The following is a 24,430-nucleotide window of genomic DNA, read 5'->3' as shown; positions in this document are numbered from 1 at the left end:
TTTATTAAGTGGTATCCTAACTACTAGGCCAATGCCCACCACTATCACTCTTGCTTCAGACAGCCTTTGTCTGGGTAGGCCAGCTGATCGGGCTAGCTAGCATTATGACTTGAATTCATTGGACTAGAATTAAAATGGGTAGGAAGAATGCCATAAAGGTTCATGCAAATCCCTGCAAGAAAATCTTGAGAAGAGAAATTGCTAAAAGGATTTGAAGTTGAATAGCATGGAAGAAGACTGAGTTTGAGAATTAGGACAATAAACAAAGTGAGGGTCAACATTAGAAAAAGTACTCATTCAGGTGTTTTTTGTATTCAACATTTTTTTGTGGAATACAATATTTCTTTGCATATACACAGCGTAAATCAATCAAACCATATAGTTGGTGTTCTAGTTCCTTTTCCTTGTTATTAAGGTTACCAGTCCTCTGTCCTAACTCCTTATACACACTAATGTGACTTTCAGCTCTTCCAGTTTGCTATGGGACATCAGCTGTTATCACTGCTGTCTGCTTGTGTATTGGTACCTGCTATGGAGCCTCCCGCTTCCCTCCTAACTCCCATTCTCCCTAACCTTTACTAATCACTATTCAAAGTTCAGATCAACTATTTAGTTAACATTTACATGTGAGAAACTTTGTCTTTTTGTGTCTGTATAATTCTTTTTGTTTGTCTTCTGTTGATACAGAAGGCAGGAGGAGGATCAGCCAGATTTTAGGGATGACTTTAGGATCCTGGTGCATAACACCTAATCCAATGATGACTGATGGATCCCATTAGCCAGAGTATCATACTCAAGGGCTGTATACTTTCCATTTCAGTGCTGACTGCATAGGAAAAGGTAAAGGCAGGTTAGGCAGTCCTCACTGTTGGCCCTGGCTGATCTCCAGGGTTTCTAGGAAGTCAGGAAAAATGGTGGACTTGTAAATAGAGCTGGATGTACACAGAACAGTTGTCTGCAAAGATAGTGATTCTTTCTTAGTCAAGGCCAATAGGATTGCTAAGCGGGAGGAATGATTGTTGTGGATGGAAGGGTAGATCAGATATCTCCCAGTGCCCTCTCATTATTGAAACTCTGCAATGCCTAGGTTCAGAGTGACCCAAGGAAGCACTCTGACGTCTACTAGGGCTCTCAGCCCAGGGGTTCTTGGTGGGACTGGAAGACAGTCCTTAAAGTGACTATTTTTTCTTTGGGCATAATTTAATCAAGGCACACTCAGTCTGCCCCTCTGTGGGCTCTCCTTAGAACCATTATAGCTCCCTGTGGTAATGGGAGAGCCACATGATAACTCCCTAGTGAGCTGAATGATCCAGGGATGGTCCCAGAGCTTTCTGGGGACAGGGAACCCAATACTGGAGTTCCTTAAACTTAGATTGCTCACACTAGACATAGTCTGTTTTCAGCTGTGAAGTAGAGTAGGGCAGTATTGTCCACCAGGAGAGAAATAACGTGTGTCAGGCCTAGGAATTCCTGCACAGTTTAGAATTTGGAATTATGATGGCCAATAAATTTGTATTGGCACCTGGGAAAGCAGCAGCAGATGGCTGAAGTCCTAGGGCCCCTGCCACCTAAGCGGGAAGCCTAGATGGATTTCCAGGCTCCTGGTTTCTTTGTGGCCCAGCCCCATTCATTGAGGCCATGTGGAGTGAACCAGTGGATATAAGATCTAGTTCTCTCTTCATCTCTGTCTCTGAGACTGTTTTTCAAATAAATAAAGTATTTTTTAAAAGTTGGAAAAATAGCTACAACATGAGGAAGAAAACATAATTAATTTTTGGAAGAACATTATCAACCAAGTGATATGGAAGTGGGGGGTGGGGAAAGATAACTGCCATATCAGGAGAGCATAGAAACTTCATGGTATTTGAGCTGGCTTTTTGTCAGACAGCCTCGAAGGCTTTGACTGGGATAGAAAATGACATTACCATTGGAAGGAATAGCAGAAACAGAAGCATAAATGCAGGAAAACTTGGGCTATATATGGACAAATCATGTTGGCCATTTTGAATGAAGAGGAGTAGTGGGAGAGAAAAATAAAAAATAGTGATTTGGGTTCAAGTGGAGTATCCTGAATAGGTGGATGCTCTCTAGGCTTCATTGAGCAATCCACAGGAAACTGTTGAAGGTTGCTGAGCTGGTCAGTAAGAAGATACAATGCTTGCTCTATTGTGAGGAAGCAGAAGATATATGATGAAAACTGGAGCATGAAGAGTCTAAACTGCTATTTGTGGGAATAGAAAAGACATAACAGCTGTAAGAAACCCTCCTCTGGACCACTCAGAGCCTTGGCAGACAACTCGAGGAGAAAGTAAAGGTAGCAAAAAGAGCAGTAAATCATAGAAGCAGGTGTGCTCAAACATTGGGGAAGATGAGCATTTTGGAGTGTGCTTACTTTAAGGTGCAGCTCCCAGCAAAGGTGTCCAACACCGTGAGCCTATGACTGGAGACAGAATCCTATGAGTTATGGTTAGAGAGGTGAAGGCAACATGTAAAGTCACTACTCAGGGAAAACACATAGGGAAGAGAATGGGAATAAAGAACAAAACTTGGGTAAGAGCATTCTCATAGACAATACACCATTGGGAAATATGTTTTTAATCTTATATGATCCTTGGAACCAACACAAATTATTTATGGTAGCCTCACATCACACTTAAGATTGTTGGCTTTAAGGTGTAAATTTAGATCAGCCTAATTTCTACTATGTTATAGAGAGAAGATTTATCATTAGGAAAACAGGGGAAGAGAAAAATATCTTAATGAGCCATGGGTAACCATGAGAATAGCATGGACTGGAGTGAGAAGATATGATGTCTTCAAATAGTTCAGTCGTGGATCTACCTTAGTTGGGAATGTGAAAGAGGCTGTTTAAAGACTTTGTTGGGCCCAGCGCAGTAGCCTAGTGGTTCAAGTCCTCACCTTGAATGCACCAGGATCCAATATGGATGCTGGCTCTAATCTCAGCAGCCCCGCTTCCCATCCACTCTCTGCTTGGGCCTGGGAAGCAGTTGAGGACAGCCCAAAGCCTTGGGACCCTGCACCCGCGTAGAAACTTGGAAGAGGTTCTGGGCTCCTGGCTTCAGATCGGTGCAGTTCTGGTGATTGTGGCCACTTGGGGAGTGAATCAATGGATGGAAGTTCTTTCTCTCTGTCACTCCTCCTCTATGTATATCTGACTTTCCAATAATAAAAAAAAAACCTTAAAAAATAAAAGCTTTTAAAGGTTGTTTAAGACTTGCCTAGCTGGAAGTTGAGTTCCTATATGCAAATGTACATTTTAAATCAAACAAAACATTTTAGATATAAACTTCTGAAAAATAGTCATCTTGTGGCCTACTATATTTCCGTTGCCCTTGGGGACATCTCATCAGCTTGTTACTCAGGTATCCCTTAAAGAGGTTAGCTATCTATGTATCTTTGATGCATTAGTTTTCTCAATGGTTGAAGGAATGTTAAGTTATTCTCTTGGTCTCTTTTTATTGCACTACAATACACTTTGCCAGATCAGTGGTGCCCTTCATGTTGCTGAATCTATGGTCTCTGCCTCTACCATACATATCTTTTAAGTAGCTTTCTCCTCTTTTTCTAGACCTCTGAGCCGGGACCCTTCATGACTCTGTATCTATTCCCTTTTTCCCTGGTTGATCACATTGAGTTCCATAGTTCTAAGTACCATCTGTATATTTATGACTTCCTACTTCCCGTTTTCAAACTGAACCTCTCTCCAGAATTCTAAATTGGTACTGCCAACTGTCTACTCAAAACCTCTACTTACATCCTTTAAAGGCAGCTTACATATATAATAACATAACAATCTAATTCTTGGTTTTCATGATCCAAACTTACTTCATCCATCTCAGTAAATGACAACTCTATTTGCCAGTTGCTCAAAAAAGAATAATAAGTGGTCCCATTTCTGACTGCTCCATTTCTCTTGTATCCCATCCAATCCACAAGCAAATGCTGTTGACCAGACTGTCCTCTGCAGCTGACCACTCCCCCTACTGCTGCTTCTGTCCATACAACCACCCATACCACTGCCACTGGCTGCGGGGATTATTTCAGCAGCGCTCACCTGGCTTATCTCTAAACTTCCCTGCTTGTCTCTACACTTCACTTTGTTCTCAGCACAGAAGATTAGATTGCAACACAGAGGAGTGGTTAGATCACTCCTCCTTTGCGCAAACCCAGAATAAGAGTTGTCATCACAATGACTTAGAAAGACCTGCATTTTCTAAATGGCCCTCTATCCACCTTCTCTGACAACATTACTTATTAAAATTTTAAAATTTTTCTTATTTTTTTTTGCATTTTTTTTAAAGATTTTATTCATTTTATTACAGCCAGATATACACAGAGGAGGAGAGACAGAGAGGAAGATCTTCCATCCGATGATTCACTCCCCAAGTGAGCCGCAACGGGCCGGTGCGCGCCGATCCGATGCCGGGAACCTGGAACCTCTTCCGGGTCTCCCACACGGGTGCAGTGTCCCAATGCATTGGGCCGTCCTCGACTGCTTTTCCCAGGTTACAAGCAGGGAGCTGGATGGGAAGTGGAGCTGCCGGGATTAGAACCGGCGCCCATATGGGATCCCGGGGCTTTCAAGGCGAGGACTTTAGCCGCTAGGCCACGCCGCCGGGCCCTTTTTTTTGCATTTTAAAGTCAGAGTTACAAAGAGATAGAGGGAAAGAGAAAGCGGTCTTTCATTCTCTGGGTTCTGTCTCTCCTCTCTATAAATCTGCCTTTGCAATAAAAATAAATAAATGAGTCTTTGCAAAAAAAAAAAAAAGTCAGTGTTGTGCCCATCCCATCACTCTAGTCAAAAGCCTTTCTCTGATCACCTCAATTGCCACCATCAATTGTCATCTGAATCACAGCTCTATGTCATGATTTTTTTTAAGATTTATTTATTTTAATGGGAAAATCAGGTCAGACTTGCAGAGCGGAGGAGAGAAAGAGAAATCTATTCCATCTTGCTGGTTCAATTCCCAAATGGCCACAATGGCTAGAGCTGGATCGATCCAAAGCCAGGAGCCAGGAGCCAAGAGCCAGGAGCCAGGAGCTGCCCCCAAGTCTCCCACACAGATGCTAGGTCCTTGGATGGAAAGTGGAGCTGCCAGGATGTGAACCAGCTCCTATATGGGATCCTGGAACTTACAAGATGAGGATTTAGCTGTTGAGCCATCACACCAGGTTCTTGAAGCACTTAGGACTATATAAGCCAACTTTTCAATTTTATTATTTACCTCCCGCTATCAGACATAAGTTCCATTGTGGGCAGCAAACTTTTTTTTTTTGTATCATTGATGTCTAGCATAGAATCTGGCTCACTCATTTTTTTTGAATTGCTATATGAATGCATGCATTGTATACCCTCATAGCATTGTCATAACCATGGCAAGCTGATTGTGCCATGGTTTGTTGTAGTAACCTGAGGCTCACTTCCTTTGCCTTGGAAAATCTCATCACCTTTGCCAATACCAGTCTGAAAATCACTGGTTAATGTTCTTGGAAACTGCTTTGATGTTAATATTTGCCTGTTGAAAGATCTTCAGGGACTTCCCATTACACATTGGAAGATGGTTCAGATAGTTCAATCTTACTGCTTTTTCAGTCTTGGTCTTTCTGTTACCTCCCACCTGTGAATCCTCACCTCCAGCTAAGTGTGTCACCTCCTTGCTTTCAAGTGCTGTGGTTAAATGGATTCTTCTGTCCTTGGGCTTTGGTCTGCAATATTCTGCCTACTCTCCTCAACAAATCAAAATGTTATCCAGCTCAGTTCTCATCATTTCTGGGAATCTCTCTCCTGAACAATAGACCCTCCCTGCTTATTTTCCTCTGAGCTTTCACACTAGTCCTTCTGCCCAACAATCACACATTATTGCCTGTTGCTATCATCCAAGCAGTTAATAGGCGTTGTTTGCTCATTTGTTAGATTGTAGTGTGAGAAGGGAAATAATACATTTCATTTTTTACCCATCTTCAGGACCTGTAGTGCTCACTGAGTAAAATCTTACTTAGAGGCATGTAATAATTTATGGGTAGAAGGGAAATCAGGAAAAATTTACAGCTTATTGAAATTGTATGAAAATGGGGCCTGGCACAATAGCCTAGTGGCTAAAGTCCTTGCCTTGCACATGCTGGGATCCCAGATGGGCACTAGTTCTAATCCTGGTGGCCCTGCTTCCCATCCAGCTCCCTGATTATGGCCTGGGAAAGCAGTTGAGGACAGCCCAAAGCCTTGGGACTCTGCACCCATGTGTGGGAGACCTGGAGCAAGCTCCTGGGCTCCTGGCTTTGGATCAGCTCAGCTACAGCCGTTGCTGCCACCTGGGGAGTGAATCATTGGATGGAAGATCATCTTCTCTCTCTCTCTTCCTCTCTGTGTATCTGCCTTTCAGATAAAAAAATAAATCTTTAAAAAAAGTTAAGAGAAATGTGAATGGCACTTATTTTTTGCGCAGTTCTGTTTCTTTTTCCCACCTCTAACATGAGTGTGTGTGAGTCAGAAGTGTCCTAGAACTGAGAATAATTCTGCGGAGAGAAAGAAGGAAGACCTAGGGCACTGCCAAGGGACTTGCAGAGACAGAGATGTGCTCTGCTGTGGTGGCTGAGGCAGATGGTGGTGGTGACTCACCAGCCAGGAGCCAAGGACTCCCGTAGGGAGCTCACCCAGCGGGGAGGGCACGGCAGACAAAAATCCAGACGTGTGGATTCTCAGGCGAGCCGAGGGATGCTGAACAGAGCACATAGGTTGGCCCACGTGACTATCTCTCCAGGATCAAGGGGCCTCTCTGGTCAGTGCTGGATGTGGGCAAAGTCCCAGGCAAATAGGAAAGAACTGATCACCCCAGGAAAGCTGTTCTCAGGAGGGAAGACAACGGTACAGAAGAGGAGCCCTTGGCCCTGGTGCCAGCTGACTGACGATGTCCATCCCATTACTGCGGGAACAATAGTAGGATAAGAAAAGCATCTCTCTCATTGCAAGCATGAGGGAATCTCAACTGAACTTAAACTGTGGTTATGCAACAAGGTGGAGGAATCCACCATGGGGAGAGGGTTTGGGGAGGGGAGGGGAGAATCCCAGTATCTATGAAACTGTGTCACATAATACAATGTAATTAATGAATAAATTAAAAAAAAAAAAAGAAAAGAAAAGCACCTCTCATCCTCGCTCCTCCCTCAAAGGAATTGTGTGTTTCTCCTGTTGATTTTCTCTAAGAACAAGTAATGGAGCTTTATGGTTCAGTAGGAATGTGGAAAGAGAATGAAGAAAAGGTTGTGCTGAGAGATTCTGCTAAAATTACCCAAAGGAGATAAGACAGAAGAATTTAATGGAAACAGGCTTTATTTAACAGATTAAAACCTGGTATATAATGGATACGGTAAGATAATGACATTTTCTTTTAAATGCCCAGTGTTTCTGTTCTATTTGAAGTTCTAGGGGCAGGCATTTGGGATAGTGATTAAAATGCCACTCGGGAAGGCCGCATCCAGTTTTAGAGTGTCTGGGTCCACCTCTGCTTCCCCTTCCAGCTTCCTGCCAGTGCCCACCCTGGGAGGCAGCATATGAGGACTTGAGTGTGTGGGTCCCTGCCACCCACACTGTTGGGGGATCCAGATTGAGTTCTATAACACAATCAAAACATTTTATAAAAAGCCCAATGCCAGCATCATACTAATTGGGGAAAGATTGGAAACTTTTCCACTAAAATTGCGAACTAGAAAGGGATATCCCTCTCACCACTACTCTTCAATATAGAATTGGAAGTCTTTACTAGAGCCATTAGGCAAGAAAAAGAAATTAAAGGAATTCATATTGGAAACGAGGAATTGAAAGATAGGAGAACCAAAAAACTAATTCAAGAGACTATTGGAATTCATAGGAGATGTTGGCAGGGTAGCAGAATATAAAATTAATGAAGACAAACTGATGGCACTGGTGTACACAACCAATTCTATGGCTGAGAAAGATACTGTAAGTACAGTCCCTTTAAAAATAGTGGAGAAGAATCTTAAAACCTAGGAATTTAACACACTAAATATGTGGAAGACCTCTATGATGAAAATTATAAAACATTTTAAAAAGAAATAGAAGAAGACATTGAAAAATGGAGAAACTTACCATGTTCCTGGATTGGCAGGATCAACATGTTCAAAATGTCCATATTACCAAAAGTAATATACAGATTCAATGCAATCCCACTCAAAGTCCCAACAACATTCTTCTCAGAAATAGAAAAGAAGATACAAAAGTTCATCTGGAAACACAAGAGAAAAATAGCCAAAGCTATCCTGAAGAATAAACATTAAGCTGGAGGAATTACAATTCCAGACCTCAAGACATACTACAGAGCAGTGGTCATCAAAACAGTCTCGTACTGGTACAGAAACAGAGATCGATGGAACAGAATAGAAATACTAGAAGGAAGCCCACACATGTATAGCCAACTAATCTTTGACAAGAAAACTGAAAACAGTCCAGGGGAAAAGCCTGGTCTATTCAACAAATGCTGTTGGGACAAATGGATAGTAGCTTGCAGAATTAAGAAGAAGACCTGTGACTGTTATATTATACAAAAATCAGCTCTAAATGGATTAAGGACTTAAATATACAGCCAGAAACCATCAAACTGTTAGAGGAAGACGTAGGAAGCACTCTCAAGAAGTAAGAATGAGGAAAGTTTTCTTAGAAAATACGCCAAAAGCACGGGCAAAGACAAAATAAACAAACAGGACTAAATCAAACTAAAAAGCCTCTGTATAGCAAAGGAAACAGAGGTTATTTCTTTTTCCTACTGTTACTAGTCCTTTGGTTGGGGTCTAGTTTTGATGTCACAGGATTACTACTTACACATCCTTGTAGTTTGTTGTAAGTTTTCTAAGGGTATTTAATGTGCTTAAAATGGACTTACTGGGTTTTTGGTAAATACTTCATCAATTTTACTAGATAGTGCAAAATTGTTTTTCAGAGTACTCATCTAAATTTTAATATCAACAGTAATATGCAAGTGGTTCCACTTTCTCCATAACGTAGCACTATTAGGCTTAATAGGCTTAATTCCTTTTTTTTTTTTTTTTTTACTATTTTGATGTGTGTTAAAATGTTTAATCATTATTGATTGATTGGCTACTTTGTTCTAAGTGTATGGCAGGCAAATTCATGTAATTAGCTTGATACTCACAACTGTTCTATTTTCAGCTCGAGAAAGAAGACTAATGATGTACCTCATTAAAAATTATTTATTTTATTTAAAGGCAGATTTACAGAGAGAAGGAACATAGAGATCTTACAACCGCTGGTTCACTCCCCAGATGACTGCAGTGGCTAAAGCTGGGCCAGTCTGGAGCAGGAAGCAGGAGCTTCATCCGGGTCTCCCATGTGGGTGCAGGAGCACAAGAACTGGGTCATCCTCCATTGCCAAAAGCAGGGAGTTGATTGGAAATGAAGCCACTGGGATTTGAGCCAGCACCCATATGCGATGTTGGCACTGCAGGCCAAGGCATAATCTACTATGCTATGTTGCTGATCCTTGTACCACATTTTTAAAAATCAAACTTATTAGTTTAATTTATTTGAAAGACAGACAGGCAGGTATCTCCCATCCACTGGTTTACTCCCCCAGTATTTCTAGTAGCTAGTACTAGACTAGGTAGAAACCCAGAGCCAGGAACCTAAACTGGGTCTCCCACATTTGGTTCTCACACATTTGGGTCTCACACATTTGGACCCAGTTACTTGAGTCATTACTCTCTGCCTTCTTGGGTGCACATTAGCAGGAAGCTGGAACTGGGAATGGAGCTGGGACTTGAACTCAAGCACTTTAGTATGGGCCACAGGTGTCCCAAGTGGCCTCTGAACTGCTATGTCACAGGCCCACCCAGGAACTTTTTAATACACAATTGCTCATAAGCTTCTAACAATTTATTGCCTAATGAGTCTCAATTCTGTATATATTTTTCTTGTTTCTTTTCCTTAAAAAATATTCCAGTTTTAGAAGAAACTTAAGGAAGGAAGTGGTTAAGGTTAATAACTTGCTAATCACTTATTATTTGTAACTTAACAAATTACATTGTCATTTATTAGGAGGAAACTTTAAATAAAACCCAATTCTTTGGCTTTTACCCCATTTTTCTTTCTCCTTCCCTCTCTTTCTGCCTCCCTCCCTTCCTCCCTCCCTTCTTTCCTCCATCTCTCCTTTTTTCTCGTACACACCATTTCCTCTTCCTTTCCTTCAGTCTTCCACTCTTCCCCTGAAGTTAGTGACTGAAGTACACTTTCCAGTTAGTGACCATGTAGTAGAATGTGTGTGCAGAGAGCGTTATGGGATTGGCAAGCTTCTGGTTCCATTACTCAGGCTGCTGGTTGGTTGTGTACCTTAAAGCCGTTTCACGTTTCAAGCAATGTTGCCTGTGAGGACTTGGCCAGACTCTCGTCAAGACTACCGATAGCACTGTAGGAGGCAGAACTTGAGACCATCCCGTCCACGGCTCTCCTTTCTCAGTACATGGGAAGGATGTGCCAAGTGAAAGAAACTGGGTGCCGAGGCCATGGTGACACTGCATCGCTAGCATTGGTTAGGAGGACACAGACGTATAGGCGGAAACAGCCCATCTTTGTCAGCAACATCACAGATCACATGTGAAGTTTGGCTTGCACAGCTTCTAATTGTTTTCTTCTTTTTTGATTTGGATACTTCTCCAGGTCTCTTGTATCCACCACTTTGTCACCCTTAGAACTTCATTTTCTATGGTTTCACGTCTGACTGCTTTTCACTCTGGGGCTCCAGAGTTGAGACAACTCTGCACAGACAACTGAAAAATGAACTTCATCGAAATGAGGTCACTGGAAATTCTGTGAGAGCAGGGCTGGAAGAGACATCACCATCCCTAAGTAACCAGTGACACAAGGTATGTTCTGGCACTTGAATATCTCCTGGCTGGGAACATTTTTTTAATTTAAGATTTATGTATTTATGGGAAAGGCAGAGATTTTCATCTGTTGGTTCACTTCCCAAATGGCTGCAATGGCTGAAGTTGGACCAGTCCGAAGCCAGGAGCTTCTTGGTCTCCCATGTGGCTACAAAGGCCCAAGCACTTGGGTCACCTTTTGCTGCTTTCCAAGACACATTACCAGGGAGCTGGATTGGAAGTGGAGCAGCCAGGACTTGAACCGACATGCTGGCCCCTGGGAATACCTGGGTATTTAGGCTTTACATGTTTTTCAAGATTGTGAATGTTCTGCCCATGTAATCTTTTCTGAGATGATTAAGGTGCCTATAAAGATATCTTGTAAAACTTACAATCTTGGTTTATCCGTACTTTGTGACTTAAGAGGCCCATGAGAAATTGATTAAAATAAGTAATACTTTCCAAGTTGTATGATGGAGAGAAAGGAGGAGGAATAAAAACCTTGTTTGTATAGCAAGCTCACTAGAGCTCCCTAGAGCATAATTTTATCAAGGTTTAGAAGATGTGAATAGAGATGTACAATTAACAGGTATAAACAATTTTATTTAATTCATTAATTGGTAAAGGAACCAATAAGTTGTTAAAGCCAGTTCACATAAAAAGTTAGGAGCTTCAGACGCATATATTATTTAATAAAGAAATGTTAAGGTGAGGTTTCTGAATTGTATAAGCGATAGTTAATATACTAAAGTGCAGTAAATTATACCCATTGGGGATATCTTTTCTAGTAGCTATGAAATATTTGAATCTCTGGTTGAAAAGAAAATATATGATTAATCTCTATTCTGTAGATATATAAGTAAAATACAATCTGATTTTAATTAAAGGTATAAGCCTTGAACTGCTTTGAAATATCACCCAGGAGACAATGCTGTGGCATACAGGCTAAACCTCTGCCTGTGGCACCAGCATCCCATATTGTCATCAGCTCAACCCCCGGGCTTTAATCTGATCCAGCTCCCGGCTAGTGGCCTGGGAAGGTAGCCCTGCACACATATAGAAGACCCAGAAGAAGTTCTTAGCTCCTGATTTTTTTTTTTTTTTGATGCTGTCTACATAGTTGAGAGGGATGCATGGCCATGTGGACCACCAGTTAGGGTGGGGAACCTCTGATCTCCGTTTTTCTTCTTTATCTGGGGAAAGTGGAGAGAGAAGGGGAGAGGGCCTCTCCCAAGATCCCTATATCAGTACCCAGGAATGGGGGAAGGCCACCTAATCTCATTCCAGGTTTCCCAATGTAGAACCTGTTATGAGGATACTGCTTAAGTGGTTTTGATAGTTCTGAGATGTTGTCGATTTCATTGCTCCAAGGTTGAGGCATCCTTTCAAAGTCCATTGGCTAACATAGTCCATCTTAGAGTCTCAATTTGCCCAGCTACTTGTCTGGGAGAGCACACTGGTCCAGTCTGTCCCATACCCCATTCAGTTCTCATACACATCAATGGGCATTGGAGCCTAGCTCAACCAACTGACCCCACTATCCAGCCCACACAAATGCTGGTGGTTTTGAAACTGCCTGTCTAACCAACCCCTATTTAGTCCATCCCCAGCCCTGCTTCTCATGCTCACTGGTGGGAGCTGCAGCCCATCAGAGAGGTGTCCACAGTTTCCCTACTAGGCTCACTCCCAGCCCTGGATCTTGCACTTTCCAGGTGGTTCTGTGGTCTAATCTTATAGGATTTGCCCCTAGCACCTGCCAGCTGATGATGCAGCAAAGCCTAACCAGCCTGCACTTACTCTGGCTCATGTATGCACCGGTGGATATGGTTGCCTGGTTCTTCACCAAACCCAGCTCACATGCAAAAGAATGGGTGTTGTAGCCCTGCCCAGCCTTGGTCTGGCCCCTGTTCCAGCTCTCATGCTCACCAATGGGTGCAGTGGCCCAGCAGGGGAGCCCACGCAGCTCCTCTGCTGTGTTTATCCCACATCCCAGTCTATGTGTGCTAGTGGGAGCTGTGGCCCAGACCGGCATGGCTTGCTTCACCTCAGCATCCCCCAGTGGGTGCTGCAGCCCAGCTTGGCCTGGCTTATCCCCAGTTCCAGCTCTTGTTGGTGGGTAATGCAGTCCAGCCCAGCCCAGCAAGCCCCCAGCCCTAATGTGAACTGGTGCATGTTGTGGCCCAACCCAGCCCATCCTGTATCCTGTCCTGGGTTTCAAATCTGCCAATGGATGTTATGAACTGACCCAGCCTGGCCCATCCCCAACCTGACCCACATGTATGCTGGTTACTTCTGTAACCTGGCTTTGTCTGGGCTAATTCCAGCCTTGGTTTTTCACTCTCCTGCAGGGATTGCATCCTGACAGAGGAGTTCCCCAAGCTCTTCTATCAGGTCACCTCCCAGTTCCAGATCTCATGTACTCAGATGGGACCTTGGCCCAACATGATTTGGCCCGCTGCCCGTGCTGATAGGAACAACAACCTTGCCTGACCGGCTGATACCCTTTCTGGCTCTTAGCATTGATTGCTACAGCCCAGCCCTGCCTGATCTACCCCCGACCCTGTTCTTGCGTGTTTCAGTGGGTGCAGAAACCTAGCCAAGCCTGTTGTACATCCACAGGTGCTGGAGCCTGGGCCAATCTGGAACACCCCAGACTGAGTCCACACCCATTCAAAGGACACTGCAGCCATGTTCAGCCCACTTTGCCACCCCCATTCTACCCTTTGTGCTCACTAGTGGGAACTGCAACCCAGCCAATGTCCACTTAGCTCCCTCATCAGATCTGCTCCCAGCCACAGGTCTTGCTCATGCCAGTGCTTCCTCCAACCCAGCCCTGCATAAGCTATCCCCTTACTTGGCTTTACCATCAGATGCTAGAGTCTGGCCTGGCCATCCCCAGTACCAACTGTCTCTGTCAGATGCTGCAGCCTAGTCCTGCTAAGCCTGCCCCCAACCCTGGCTTTCATACAAATCAGTAGGTGTAACAGCCTAGCCTAGTTTGGCATGGACTCTATCATGTCTCCCACACATGCCAATGTGCTATGGTTTGGCCTGGTCCAGCCTGGTCCATCCCACACAAAGCCAACCCACACACCTCCTGTCAAGTGAAACAGTTCTACCCAGTCTGACGAATTGCCAGTCCAGAAGCACATGCTCACCAGTGGGAGCTATGCCCCAATAGGGGAGTTCCCCAAGTTTCCCCACCAGGCCTACTCCCAGACTCAGATCTCACATGTGCCAGCAGGTAAAGGCTGTTACCTGGCACAGTCTGTCCCTCAATTTTTGCCTTTGTGTGTGCTGGTGGATGTTGCGGCCTGGCTTACTCCACACACAATTCTTGAGTATGCCTGAGGGTGTTGCAACCTGGACCAGCCTGGCCTATTCCCAACCCCAGACCCCTGAGTGTTGGTGAGTTCCATGGTCATGTCTAGCTCAGCCTGTCACTACCCCAGCCCTCAAGCAGACCAGCTGGAATGGCATTCCCACAGGGGTGAGCCCATGATCCCCCACAGAATCTTCTCCCATACCCAGTTCTCTAATGTGTTGGTTAGTGTCATGGCCCAGCCTAACATGACCCATCCCCTGCCCCAGCATTCACTGGTGGGTGCTATGGTCGAGCCTTGCCAGGCAGGCCTCCCTCTATAGGTTTTATGTATCTGTATGTGGTGGTTGATACCAGTGAGCCCAGCTCAGTTCTCCCATGTGGGCAGGTGTATTGGTTAACTCCAAAATGTCTTCTGGCTTCCCTCCAGCAAACCACTTGTTCTCAGCTCCCTCATTTACCTGTAAGAGTGCAATAGCCAGGTTGGTGAAAATCCCCTGAAGTCACTCTGTCTTTCAAATAAAAATAAGTAAATAAAACGAATCTGTAAAATCTAGCATACGTATCTTAGGGGATAGAATATTTTGGATTTCAGGGATCCAGCTCCAAATTTCTTAAGAACGTGTTTGGGGCTCACTATAATAGCCATCTAGTGGCTACTCCTCATCTTGCATCTGCCAGGATCCCATATGGGTGCCAGTTTGTGTCCCAGCTGCTCCACTTGCCTTCCAGCTCCCTGCTTGTGGCCTGAGAAAGCAGTGGAGGATGACTCCGCACTTTGGCATCTTGCACCCAGTGGGATACCCAGAGGAAGCTCCTGGCTCTAGGCTTCAGATTAGCTCAGTTCTGGCAATTGGGACCACTTGGAGAGTGAACCAGCAGGCAGAAAATCTTTCTATATATGTCTTTCCAGTAAAAAAAATAAAATAAAGTTTTGAAAAAAAATGTCTGAATGAAGGAATGTCAGCATGAGAAATTCTCATTCTGATTGTTTTATTTCTATTACAGAAATTCCATGGAATTATAGTTGGTCCTACTCTGCAATGTCTGTGTGTGAGCTCCACAGTGAAAGCAGACACAATGAAGGAGGTAGGTAAACTCAGGAGAAGGGGCCCCAATTCTGTGTGTCCTTATCACTGGCTCTGAAAGTGTGTGTGTGTGTGTGTGTGTGTGTGTGTGTGTGTGTGAGAGAGAGAGAGAGAGAGAGAGAGAGAGAGAGAGAGAGAAATAGACTGAGCAATTTACCAATTAAGCTGCCAACCCATCAAATAACTAACCAGTAGAGGAAATACATTTTATAGAAGTAAATACTTCATATTTGCAATGCAGGCTTCACTGTTTTGTCATCTTAGCACTGTAATCTGAGTAGTTGTAATATCACACATTTTTGTACTTTTACAATATTTGAAAGCTCACCAGGAAAGACGGTGTTCTCCTCTCTCTCCCCACCTTTCACAAGTGCCTCCTGCTAACGAGACGTGATCCATGTGGAAAAAAGATGCTGAGACAGACAGAGTCATTCTTTGTGGCCTTTCTGTGGCCAGAATCAGTGCATCTGTGTATGTTACAGGAATGAATGCCATACGATTTTCATGCTTTCACTCTGAGGCTCAAGATGTTAAAGGGAGTTGGGGTAATCACACTCAACCCATCTTTCATCATAGGGTGGCTTGACATGTTAAACAAAGTTTTAGTCATGAAATTTTGAAACCACAAACCAGAATATAGTTACAGATTTAGAAGTGCAGAGATGAAATTAATTCATTGATTAAAGACCATACTGTGTCTTCTTTACTCTTTTGTCAATGAGTAGTCAACTGATCAGAAAGAGGAACTCAGTGAATCCCCAACCAAGGGAGAAGGGGGAGTCTTTGCCCACTATCAGGAGAGCTGAACAAGAGAGCTCCTAGGAAAACAGGAGAATTGACAAAGCCTCTTATGCTTTCTTATCAGCACAAAGTACAGAGATCAGAACACATTAGGAAGTAGCAAGTTCCACAAAAATGAAAACCGTGAAAATGAAAATCATCTATGAAGTATGATTTGTTCAGAGCAGAAACTGTAGTGCAGCAAGTCAAACTGCTGCTCACAAGCCCTCATCCCAGATGGCAGTGCCAATTCAGATCCTGGCTGCCCCACTTCTAATTGAGCCTCCTGCCAAAGCCCCTGGGGAGACACCACATGATGGCCCAAATAGTTGAGCCATAGGAAAGGCCCGGATGGAATTCCAGGCTCCTGGTCTTGGTCTGGTCCAGCCCTTGCCATTGCAGGCATTTTGGAAGCAACCCAGCAGATAGAAGAGCCTTTTCTTTCTCTGTTCCTTACCTCTCTCTCTTAATAATTCTGCCTTTCAAACACATAAATGTGCAGAAATTTATTGATCACCCAATGAGTATCAGCCTAAGAGGTGCTGATAAAGACAATAGCAACGAAACCAGGCAGAATTCCTACTTTAGTAGCCTGTATGAGTGAGGTACAGCATTAAGTAAGGCATGGAGAAATGTCCAGCACACTGTGTGTACAGCGAGAGCGGTGAAGGAAGGCTCACAGAGGAGATGTGACAGTCAAGAGTGTGGATTATGGAGCCACCTGGCCTGGCTCTGAACCCTAGCTCTACCCACTAACCATTTTCTCCTGGGAAAAATTCTGAACTCCTCTGGGCAATAGTTGCTTGCCTATTAATGGGCTGTAATGATCATACTACAACACAGGTTGTTGGGAGCACTGAACGAGGAAAACTTGGGATAACATCTGCACATGGTGGGAACACCTGGAAATGTCTATGTAAGACATAATTTAGGTAGAACTTGATGGTCTTTGGGGAAGGCAATTAAAAACTTTCGTGTTTATAAATGTAGGCTATTTATAAAGTTTTTACCAAATAAAAGGTACAGAAACCAATTTTTTTTTCTTTCTGGCATAAATCCTTTCAGGTACGCTATCTTTTTTTTTTTTTTTAACCAGTGAGTAACTGCTTCCAAGTCCACTAATTTTGGCCCATTGGCCCAAGTTGACAAATGATGGTAGTAAACTTTGGCAGGTACCACTCTTCGGAATGATCTGAACTATTCTGTTTGGGAACTTACAGTGCATGGAGCGAACACTGCTTAGTTCTAGTAGCCTCCTTGTCTACCTTCTCCTTTCCTCTACTATCTTCCTAACTCAGGTTTCCATCATTTCCAGGACTGCTGCACTGTCATTTATGTCATTTTTACATCCTATTCCCCTGCAACCCCATTATGTTGATTTTTCTGAACTGTCAGTTTTATCATATTGTTTCTCTGCTGTAAATCTTTCAAGGATCTCCTGTTAGCCACTAGATAAAACTCTAGGACATTAGCCTAACTTTAAAGACCTGATTTTAAATTGTTTGCTGCCTCTTTTAGATTCTTTCTGTCTCATTGTACAGAGGTTGTGTGGTTCTTGTGTTCCTGTCGGGCATTAGGGAGGGAGTGATCCACATGCCCTCTGCAGCTCCAAGTGTTGGACGGGAAGCCACAACAAACTGGAGGTGGGAGGGAGACGATGTTTATTAAATGCTGCATGGTCCACTCACTGTGAGGAGTATAACAGGAGCCACCCCTCTGCCTAAAAGACCACAAAGCGGCCAGTAGGTGAGGCCCAGGCTCTCAGTGTGGTTATTGGCTGCCCGGAGGGATGGGATGATTCAGTGCCCCTATAGAAAGGCTGCAAGTGCTAGGAGAGAAGAGAGAACTCAGCTGAGGACCCACTGTCATGCAAGAAGCACTGGCTGAGGTTCTACTCACAGAACTCCTTGCATGCCTGCAGTTGATTAGTTATAAAAAAGAAAATGTCATTGTAACCAAGCACAGTGTAGAATCCCCAAAAAGTACTCTTTCAGCATTTTTCATGAATTATAATATTTACTATAGCCATCATGCTGTACAATAGTTCCCTTGAAAGTACTCCACTGACCTGAAGTTCTGTAACTTTTGACTGCTGTCTCCCCAGCCCCCAGCCCTCCCTCCACCACCCGGGATAACCCCTATAGTATTCAGCTGAAAAAGAGAAGGAAATTCTGTCATTCTTAACAATGAGAGTAAATCCAGAGGATATGATATGAAGTGACATAAGCCAAGCACAGAAAGACAAAAACCGTGTGATCTCTGTCATAGGTGAAATCTAAAAAACTTAATCTCATGATCTCTACCTTAAAGGAGAGAGTTGGAACTATGAGCTTACTTTAAAAAATCTGTGGAAAATTATTTTGGTGCAAAATATTTGAAGCTGATGCCTAATTTTTATATGTATTTTCCATGATTTTTTTGAAGACCCCATGGATCATTGATAAATAACTATAAATGAATTGAGAGTGAACTGTGGGACATGGCAGTTGACAAGCTGAGTCAGAACCATATAATGTGATTGTGATAAAGCAAGCTGATTACTGGCCCCCTTCCTTTAGCCATGCTTCATGCTATTCTTTTTGAGGAACTGTCCTCTGGTCATTGGATTCCAGATGTCTCAGACATGGATTTTCTTATGCAACCAAGCCATATGGTTAGTGAAGTCTGCCACCACCAATCATGTTTCAGATTGTGTTATTTGACTACTGTAGGGTAACAAATTGTGGTCATTTAGAATCTAAGAGATTTCAGTGTCCCTAATGTAAACAAACAGGAACTAACATTGGCCAACTGCCTCTCCCTTTGCAGCTGTCCTCACTTTCCTATAGAGATGGGGAGAGCAAACATCCCTGGTGGCCGTGGAGTGGCTTGGCCTCCTAGCCTAGAACTGCAAAAGGAGTCACTGCTGAGTGCCCCTTCCTGGCCTTGGGACTTTGGGGACTTGTCAGTCTAGAAGTGAAGGAGAGGAGGTCCTGACTGATGCACTGCACACCAGAAGGTCTTCTCCCTGCTCCTCTTTGGTTAGCTGTATTGCCCCATTTGAAATTGATGCCCTTGGTGAATAAGGAAAAAAATCAGCTTGGAGTCTCCTAAGTAGGGTTGCCACCTGACCGACTGGTTTTCCTGTGTTTGCTCCCTCAGCCCTCTTCCTGGTTACATCTTTTCAATGTGGCACTATCTGGTTCTAACTCCCACAGCCCATTTTGTCTTTCAGTCCTGGCCCTTTCCTTTTCTGGGCCAACTTCCATCGAGTCTTCTGTATCTTTCCCCCCTGAGACCTGAGGTTAGCTGACATCATCATTAGGAAAGAGCTGAGTCTCAAACCCTTGCATTTAAGTGGGAATAGTAAGGGCATGCTTCCAGAAGCCCCTGTTACTTTGGAATGTCTGGGACCTTCCCAGACTGAGGTTTTTGTAGCCTTCCTTCTTCTTTGATAGGACCAGTGTAGTACAACCCTAGTATGTCGCTCAAAATTCAAAAGCTGTTTGGGGCACAGAATCCCACATCTATGAACCTTACAGAAGCTCCTTGACTTAACATACAATAAGGAATGTTTCCTGAGTACCTTTGATCTCAGAAATCATTCAGGAGCTGTCTAGTTGCCTTCCTATTTAGCCTTCTTAGGAGGATATAAGGTTGGCTTTGTCACCCCATTTTATACAGGAAAACCCTAGAACCCAGAAAAGGAAAGTGACTTGCCCTCTGCCACAAGCCTCCTTTGCCACTCTTGCTGTCAGCAGGACAGGAAGAATTGCTGGATCACTGTCCTCTGTAACAGAAGAGGAAAGCTCTCTGGCACCCCAGTCCATGCTCATGCTATACATAAGCCCTGGAGCATATTGACTCAGTTTCTCTCCTCTAGTCTGAAAACTTGCTTCTGCCTTGTGATCTCTGGCACAACTGAGCGCCTCCACTTCTGAGGTCCACCCTTGTCCTTTCTTCTGGATGGTTTCATAAACTGCTGGCTTAGCCACTTATTTTTTCCTTGTCATTTCTGCTTTTCTTTCTTTAGGGACCTCCGGCTTTCTAACTCTTGATTCCGTTTCCACTGCGGATAAACCATCAGCATGACGTTCAGTTTTCCCTTGTGTGCCACCTGGCCAGACTGGGTGAAGGGTAGTCCCGCCCTCACCTAGCAGGCTTAGTCTGTCTCCCTGGACTCAGGTTCCAAGCTCAGGCTCCCAGTGTTCTTTGCTACCTGTTGTTTGACTCATCCCAAAGAGGGGCTTTGTTTTCAGTTGCTCAGTAGAACCTGGATTCCACATAGTCTCGGGACTGGTGAGAAAATGAGTTTCTTATACCCAAATGGATTATTGGAGAAGCTTGTAAACCTTTGTTGTGTTAAAAGAAAGCCTCAATGATGTATCTATGATTAGATTTCATAAAGAAAATTAAGCTGAATCTATTAAATGTATAAAAAGTTATAAAATGTTACTGATTTAGTAAATGGAGAATCTAAAGCTGGTTTGTTGAGTATGGTTGGAGGAATAAATGACAAAAGTCATGAAAGAAGCTGATTTTTCCCTGTCTAGGTGTTGGATAATCACAACATTGACAGAAATACTAATACTTTTCCAGGGTACTGCTTTAATTAGGTAGCTAGGGCTGGTGGTATGGCATCGCAACAGTGGGTTAAGTCATCCCCATGATGCCAGCATCCCATATGAGCACTGCTTTGAGTCCTGGCTTCTTCACTTCTGATTAAGCTCCTTGCTAATGCTCCTGGGAAAACAGCAGAGGATGGCCCAAGTGCTTTAGCCTCTGCCACACACAAGGAAGACTCAAGTGGAACTTAAGGTACCTGGCTTTGGCTAGGCCTAGCCCCAGTTGTGGCCATTCGAGGAGTGAATCAGTACATGGAAACTCTGTGCATGTATGTGTATCTCCCCCTCTCTTTCTGTAACTTTGACTTTCAAATAAATAAGTAAAACTTTTCAAAAATTGTATTTGTTTTTATTTGAAAGTCAGAGACAGAGAGAGATCTTTCATCCACTAGTTCATTCACTAAATGTCCCCAGACCCAGGGTGAGGAAAGGACCTGGAACTCAGTCCTAATCTCCTTCCACATGGGTGGCACGAACCAAACAAATTGGGCCACCGATTCTCTTTTGGGGTGTAAATTCGTAGAGACCTGGACTCAGCCATGAGGCTAGAGTCTAAATCCAGGTCCCTGCTATGCATCTGGGAATTCAGCAGAAGCTGCCCAAAGTCGTTAGGTCCCTGGTACCCATGTGGGAGACCCAGATTAAGTTCTTGGCTACTGGCTTTGGCCTGGTCCTGGCCTGGCCATTGTGACCATTTGGGAAGTGAACCACTACTTGGAAGATCTTTCTCTGTTTCTCCTTCCTTCTCTGTAACTCTACCTTTCAAATAAATAACATTCATCTTAAAAAGGAGAACCTTTACACTTCAGTGATAAAAAGACTCAAAAGACAAATAATACAGTTAAAAATGGGGAAAGAGGAATAGACAGATTTTATTTTTTTATTTTTAAAGATTTATTTATTTTACTTGAAAGTCAGAATTCAGAGAAACAGACTGAAAGTGAGAGAGAGAGATCTTCCATCCACAGATTTGCTCCCGAAATGGTCACAGTGATCATAGCTGGGAGGGTCTAAACTGGGAGCCAGGAGCTCTTCTGGGTCTGCAGGCACCCAAGTATGTGGGCCATCTTTCTCTGCTTTCCCATTCCATAAGCTGGTAGCTGGATTGGAAGTAGAGTAGCCAGGGCTAAAACTGACGCTCATATGAGATGTTGATGCTACAGGTGGAGGATTAGCATGCTACACCACTCTATCAGCATGAACAATTTGTATTAAAAATTTTTTTAAGAAAAGCTTGACATTGTTCACTAACTGTGACAAATATAGCAACATGAGATATAGGGGAATTTGGATGTGGTTTATAGAATTGACAAATACACAAATAATATAAGATGCTAATGATGAGCTGTGTGGAGGTAATACGGAAACTCCATGCCTTATCTCACAATTTTGTTTTGAATATTTAAAACTCTTTTGAAATAGAAAGTTTAAAAACAACCAAAAACTGGGTGAAGAATTTAAATAGACATTTCTCCAAGGAAGAGAAATCACACACACACACAAATGCATAAAGGCAGTCTCAGTGTCATTACTAGTTACTAGGGAAATGCAAATGAAAGTGACTATGAAATCCTACTTCACAAACCTGTGCTGAAATAAAAACTCAGTAGAAGGTGTTGGAGAGGATATGAAAAGGTTGGGAGCCCCATACATTGTGAATGGCAGTGTAAAATAGTACAGCTGTTTTGTAAAACCATTTGGCAGTTACTTCACAAGTTAAGCATATAGTTCCAACTTGACCCATCGGTTCTACTCCTAAATTTATACCCAAGAGAAATGAACATGTTCATGAAAACCTGTACACCAATGTTCAATTTTTGTTTACTTAAGAGGCAGAGAGAGAAAGACATGCAGAGAGAACTCCCACTCACTGGCTAATTCTTCAAATCCCAGCAGCTCTGACCAAAGCTAGGAACCAGAAACTTGATCCAGTTTTCCCACATGAGCAGCAGGGACTCAGCTACTTGAGCCATACCTGCTGCCCCCTAGAACACACAGTGGAGAAAGCAGGAAGCAGGAATAGAGTCAGAACTTGAACCCGGACAGTTTGATACAGGATGCGAGTGAATGTACCACCTAGAAATTGCTGGAAGCTCTGAGGGTAGAAGACTTAGCAGCAGCATTAGCCTTGCTCCCCTCCAGCAAGAATTACTCAGTACACACAGTTGACCTCCAGAGATGTAAATTCCATACCCATGGAGTCAACCAAGTAGGATGTAAAATCTTTGAACAAAGAAATTAATCTGAACTGAATATTCACAGACCCTTTTCCCCTTGTCATTGTTCCCTTATTCCCATTATCCCCATTATTTTTTTTTCCAGGAGGCAAGGAAATATTTTATTGACAACCAGGGACATAGCCTTAAGAGAGGGAAACACACAGGACTGCAAACTAAAACCCAAAGGCCAGCAAGGGTCTTTTGGGCCAGGAGCACCGCATCCTGGGGCCCTCGCAGTCTCCCACCAGTAGACACACAAGGCTGGGCATCCAGGGGAGGGGGCAGTGACTCTGGAGTCCCAGAGAGAGACAGAATAGATGCTTCATTATGAGTGCCAGGGTAAGGAGATTATGGAGGGAGGGTCCTTCACTGCCTAAGCCCACCCTCTCCTCTCAGGGTCAGCACCAGGTAGAGGACTGAGCCCCCCAGGATCTTGTAATCTACTGCTGTCTTCTCAGCGTTTATCTGTTTGCCACTGTAGATGAGCCGCTACTGCTCAGTGATTTCTACAGCCTGGGAACTGCACTAGGTATTATTATATGTAGTCTAGAGACTATTTAAAGCATACAGGAAGATTGTGAGGTTGTTTTGAAAATAGGAAACTTGAGCAACCATGGATTTGGTATCTGCAAGGGGTCCTTCAATCAACCCTGCATGGATATTGAGTGTGTGTGTGGTGGGGTGGGAGGGGGGAGGAATTACTGTATATATGTTATAGTTTGTAGGATGAAGAGGCTGGTTATCTGTAATAGTTTGTAATACGTCTGTCCGGTGTGACAGTTGTGTCATACATGCATGTTATCGGGTTCACTGCTACTACACTAAAATCTCTAGTGAAAGAAGACTGCTTGGTGCATTTGGTGATATAGTTGGGGTGGGCCATCCTGTCTCTGTGGGGACATCATTTAGAAGACACTAGAAACATTAATGGTTGACAACTCAGGAGTGATGTGTCCTGCTGTCTCCATTAAGCTCAAATGCTTAAGGGTTTCCATGACTGGATTTTGTGGAAACAAAAATCCCACCATTTAAACTGGTATCCTTGGCAAGAAAGTGTGTGGATCAAGGAGCTATGTGAGCAATCCACATCCCCAGTAAATTCCAGAGGTTTATCCTTCCCAACTTTTCTCCCCCGCCCCTCTTTTTCTCCCCAGAGGAAAAGAGGTATCTGAAAGCCAACAACATGGAAGTCAGTATATTTTTTGAGTATCCGGTGAGTATCCCACCTCTGGCCATTTCCAGTGGAGTTCAGTGTTCCACATCACTGTTCACCTTTGCTGAAGCAACAACAGATTTATGGTCCTGCTGAGTTCTCCAGCAGGGATCCTACTTCCTGACCAGCTCTAACACAAGGAGAAATGAATGCCAGGAGCAGTCTGAGACCAAAATCCATCCGGGGATCTTGGTTCAGGGGTGTGGAGTTTATACTTCACCTCCCAGAAAAGAGCTTCTATGGCCACTTCTTGGGGGAAAAAATGGAAGCATATTCCCACGATTTTCTTGTTG

The 24,430-nt window shown here is 43.6% G+C and overlaps 1 protein-coding gene across 2 annotated transcripts in view; it reads left to right on the top strand.

The window, feature by feature from the left end:
• The window catches only part of LOC101522617 (phospholipid-transporting ATPase FetA-like), a 106,408-nt gene that overhangs the window by 20,437 nt on the left and 61,541 nt on the right, over nt 1-24,430 (top strand). For both annotated transcript variants that reach the window (XM_058672696.1, XM_058672695.1), the window contains exons 3-5: nt 10,706-10,911; nt 15,242-15,322; nt 24,079-24,137. In XM_058672696.1, the coding sequence (XP_058528679.1) occupies nt 15,277-15,322; nt 24,079-24,137 (105 nt within the window). In that variant the 5' untranslated portion in view covers nt 10,706-10,911; nt 15,242-15,276. The remainder of the gene's footprint in view (nt 1-10,705; nt 10,912-15,241; nt 15,323-24,078; nt 24,138-24,430) is intronic.

The sequence above is a fragment of the Ochotona princeps genome, chromosome 14 (genome assembly GCF_030435755.1).
Source record: "Ochotona princeps isolate mOchPri1 chromosome 14, mOchPri1.hap1, whole genome shotgun sequence".
Classification (NCBI taxonomy): domain Eukaryota; kingdom Metazoa; phylum Chordata; class Mammalia; order Lagomorpha; family Ochotonidae; genus Ochotona; species Ochotona princeps.
The sequence above is the reverse complement of the archived record's forward strand: the minus strand, read 5'-3'. Positions and strand labels throughout refer to the sequence as shown.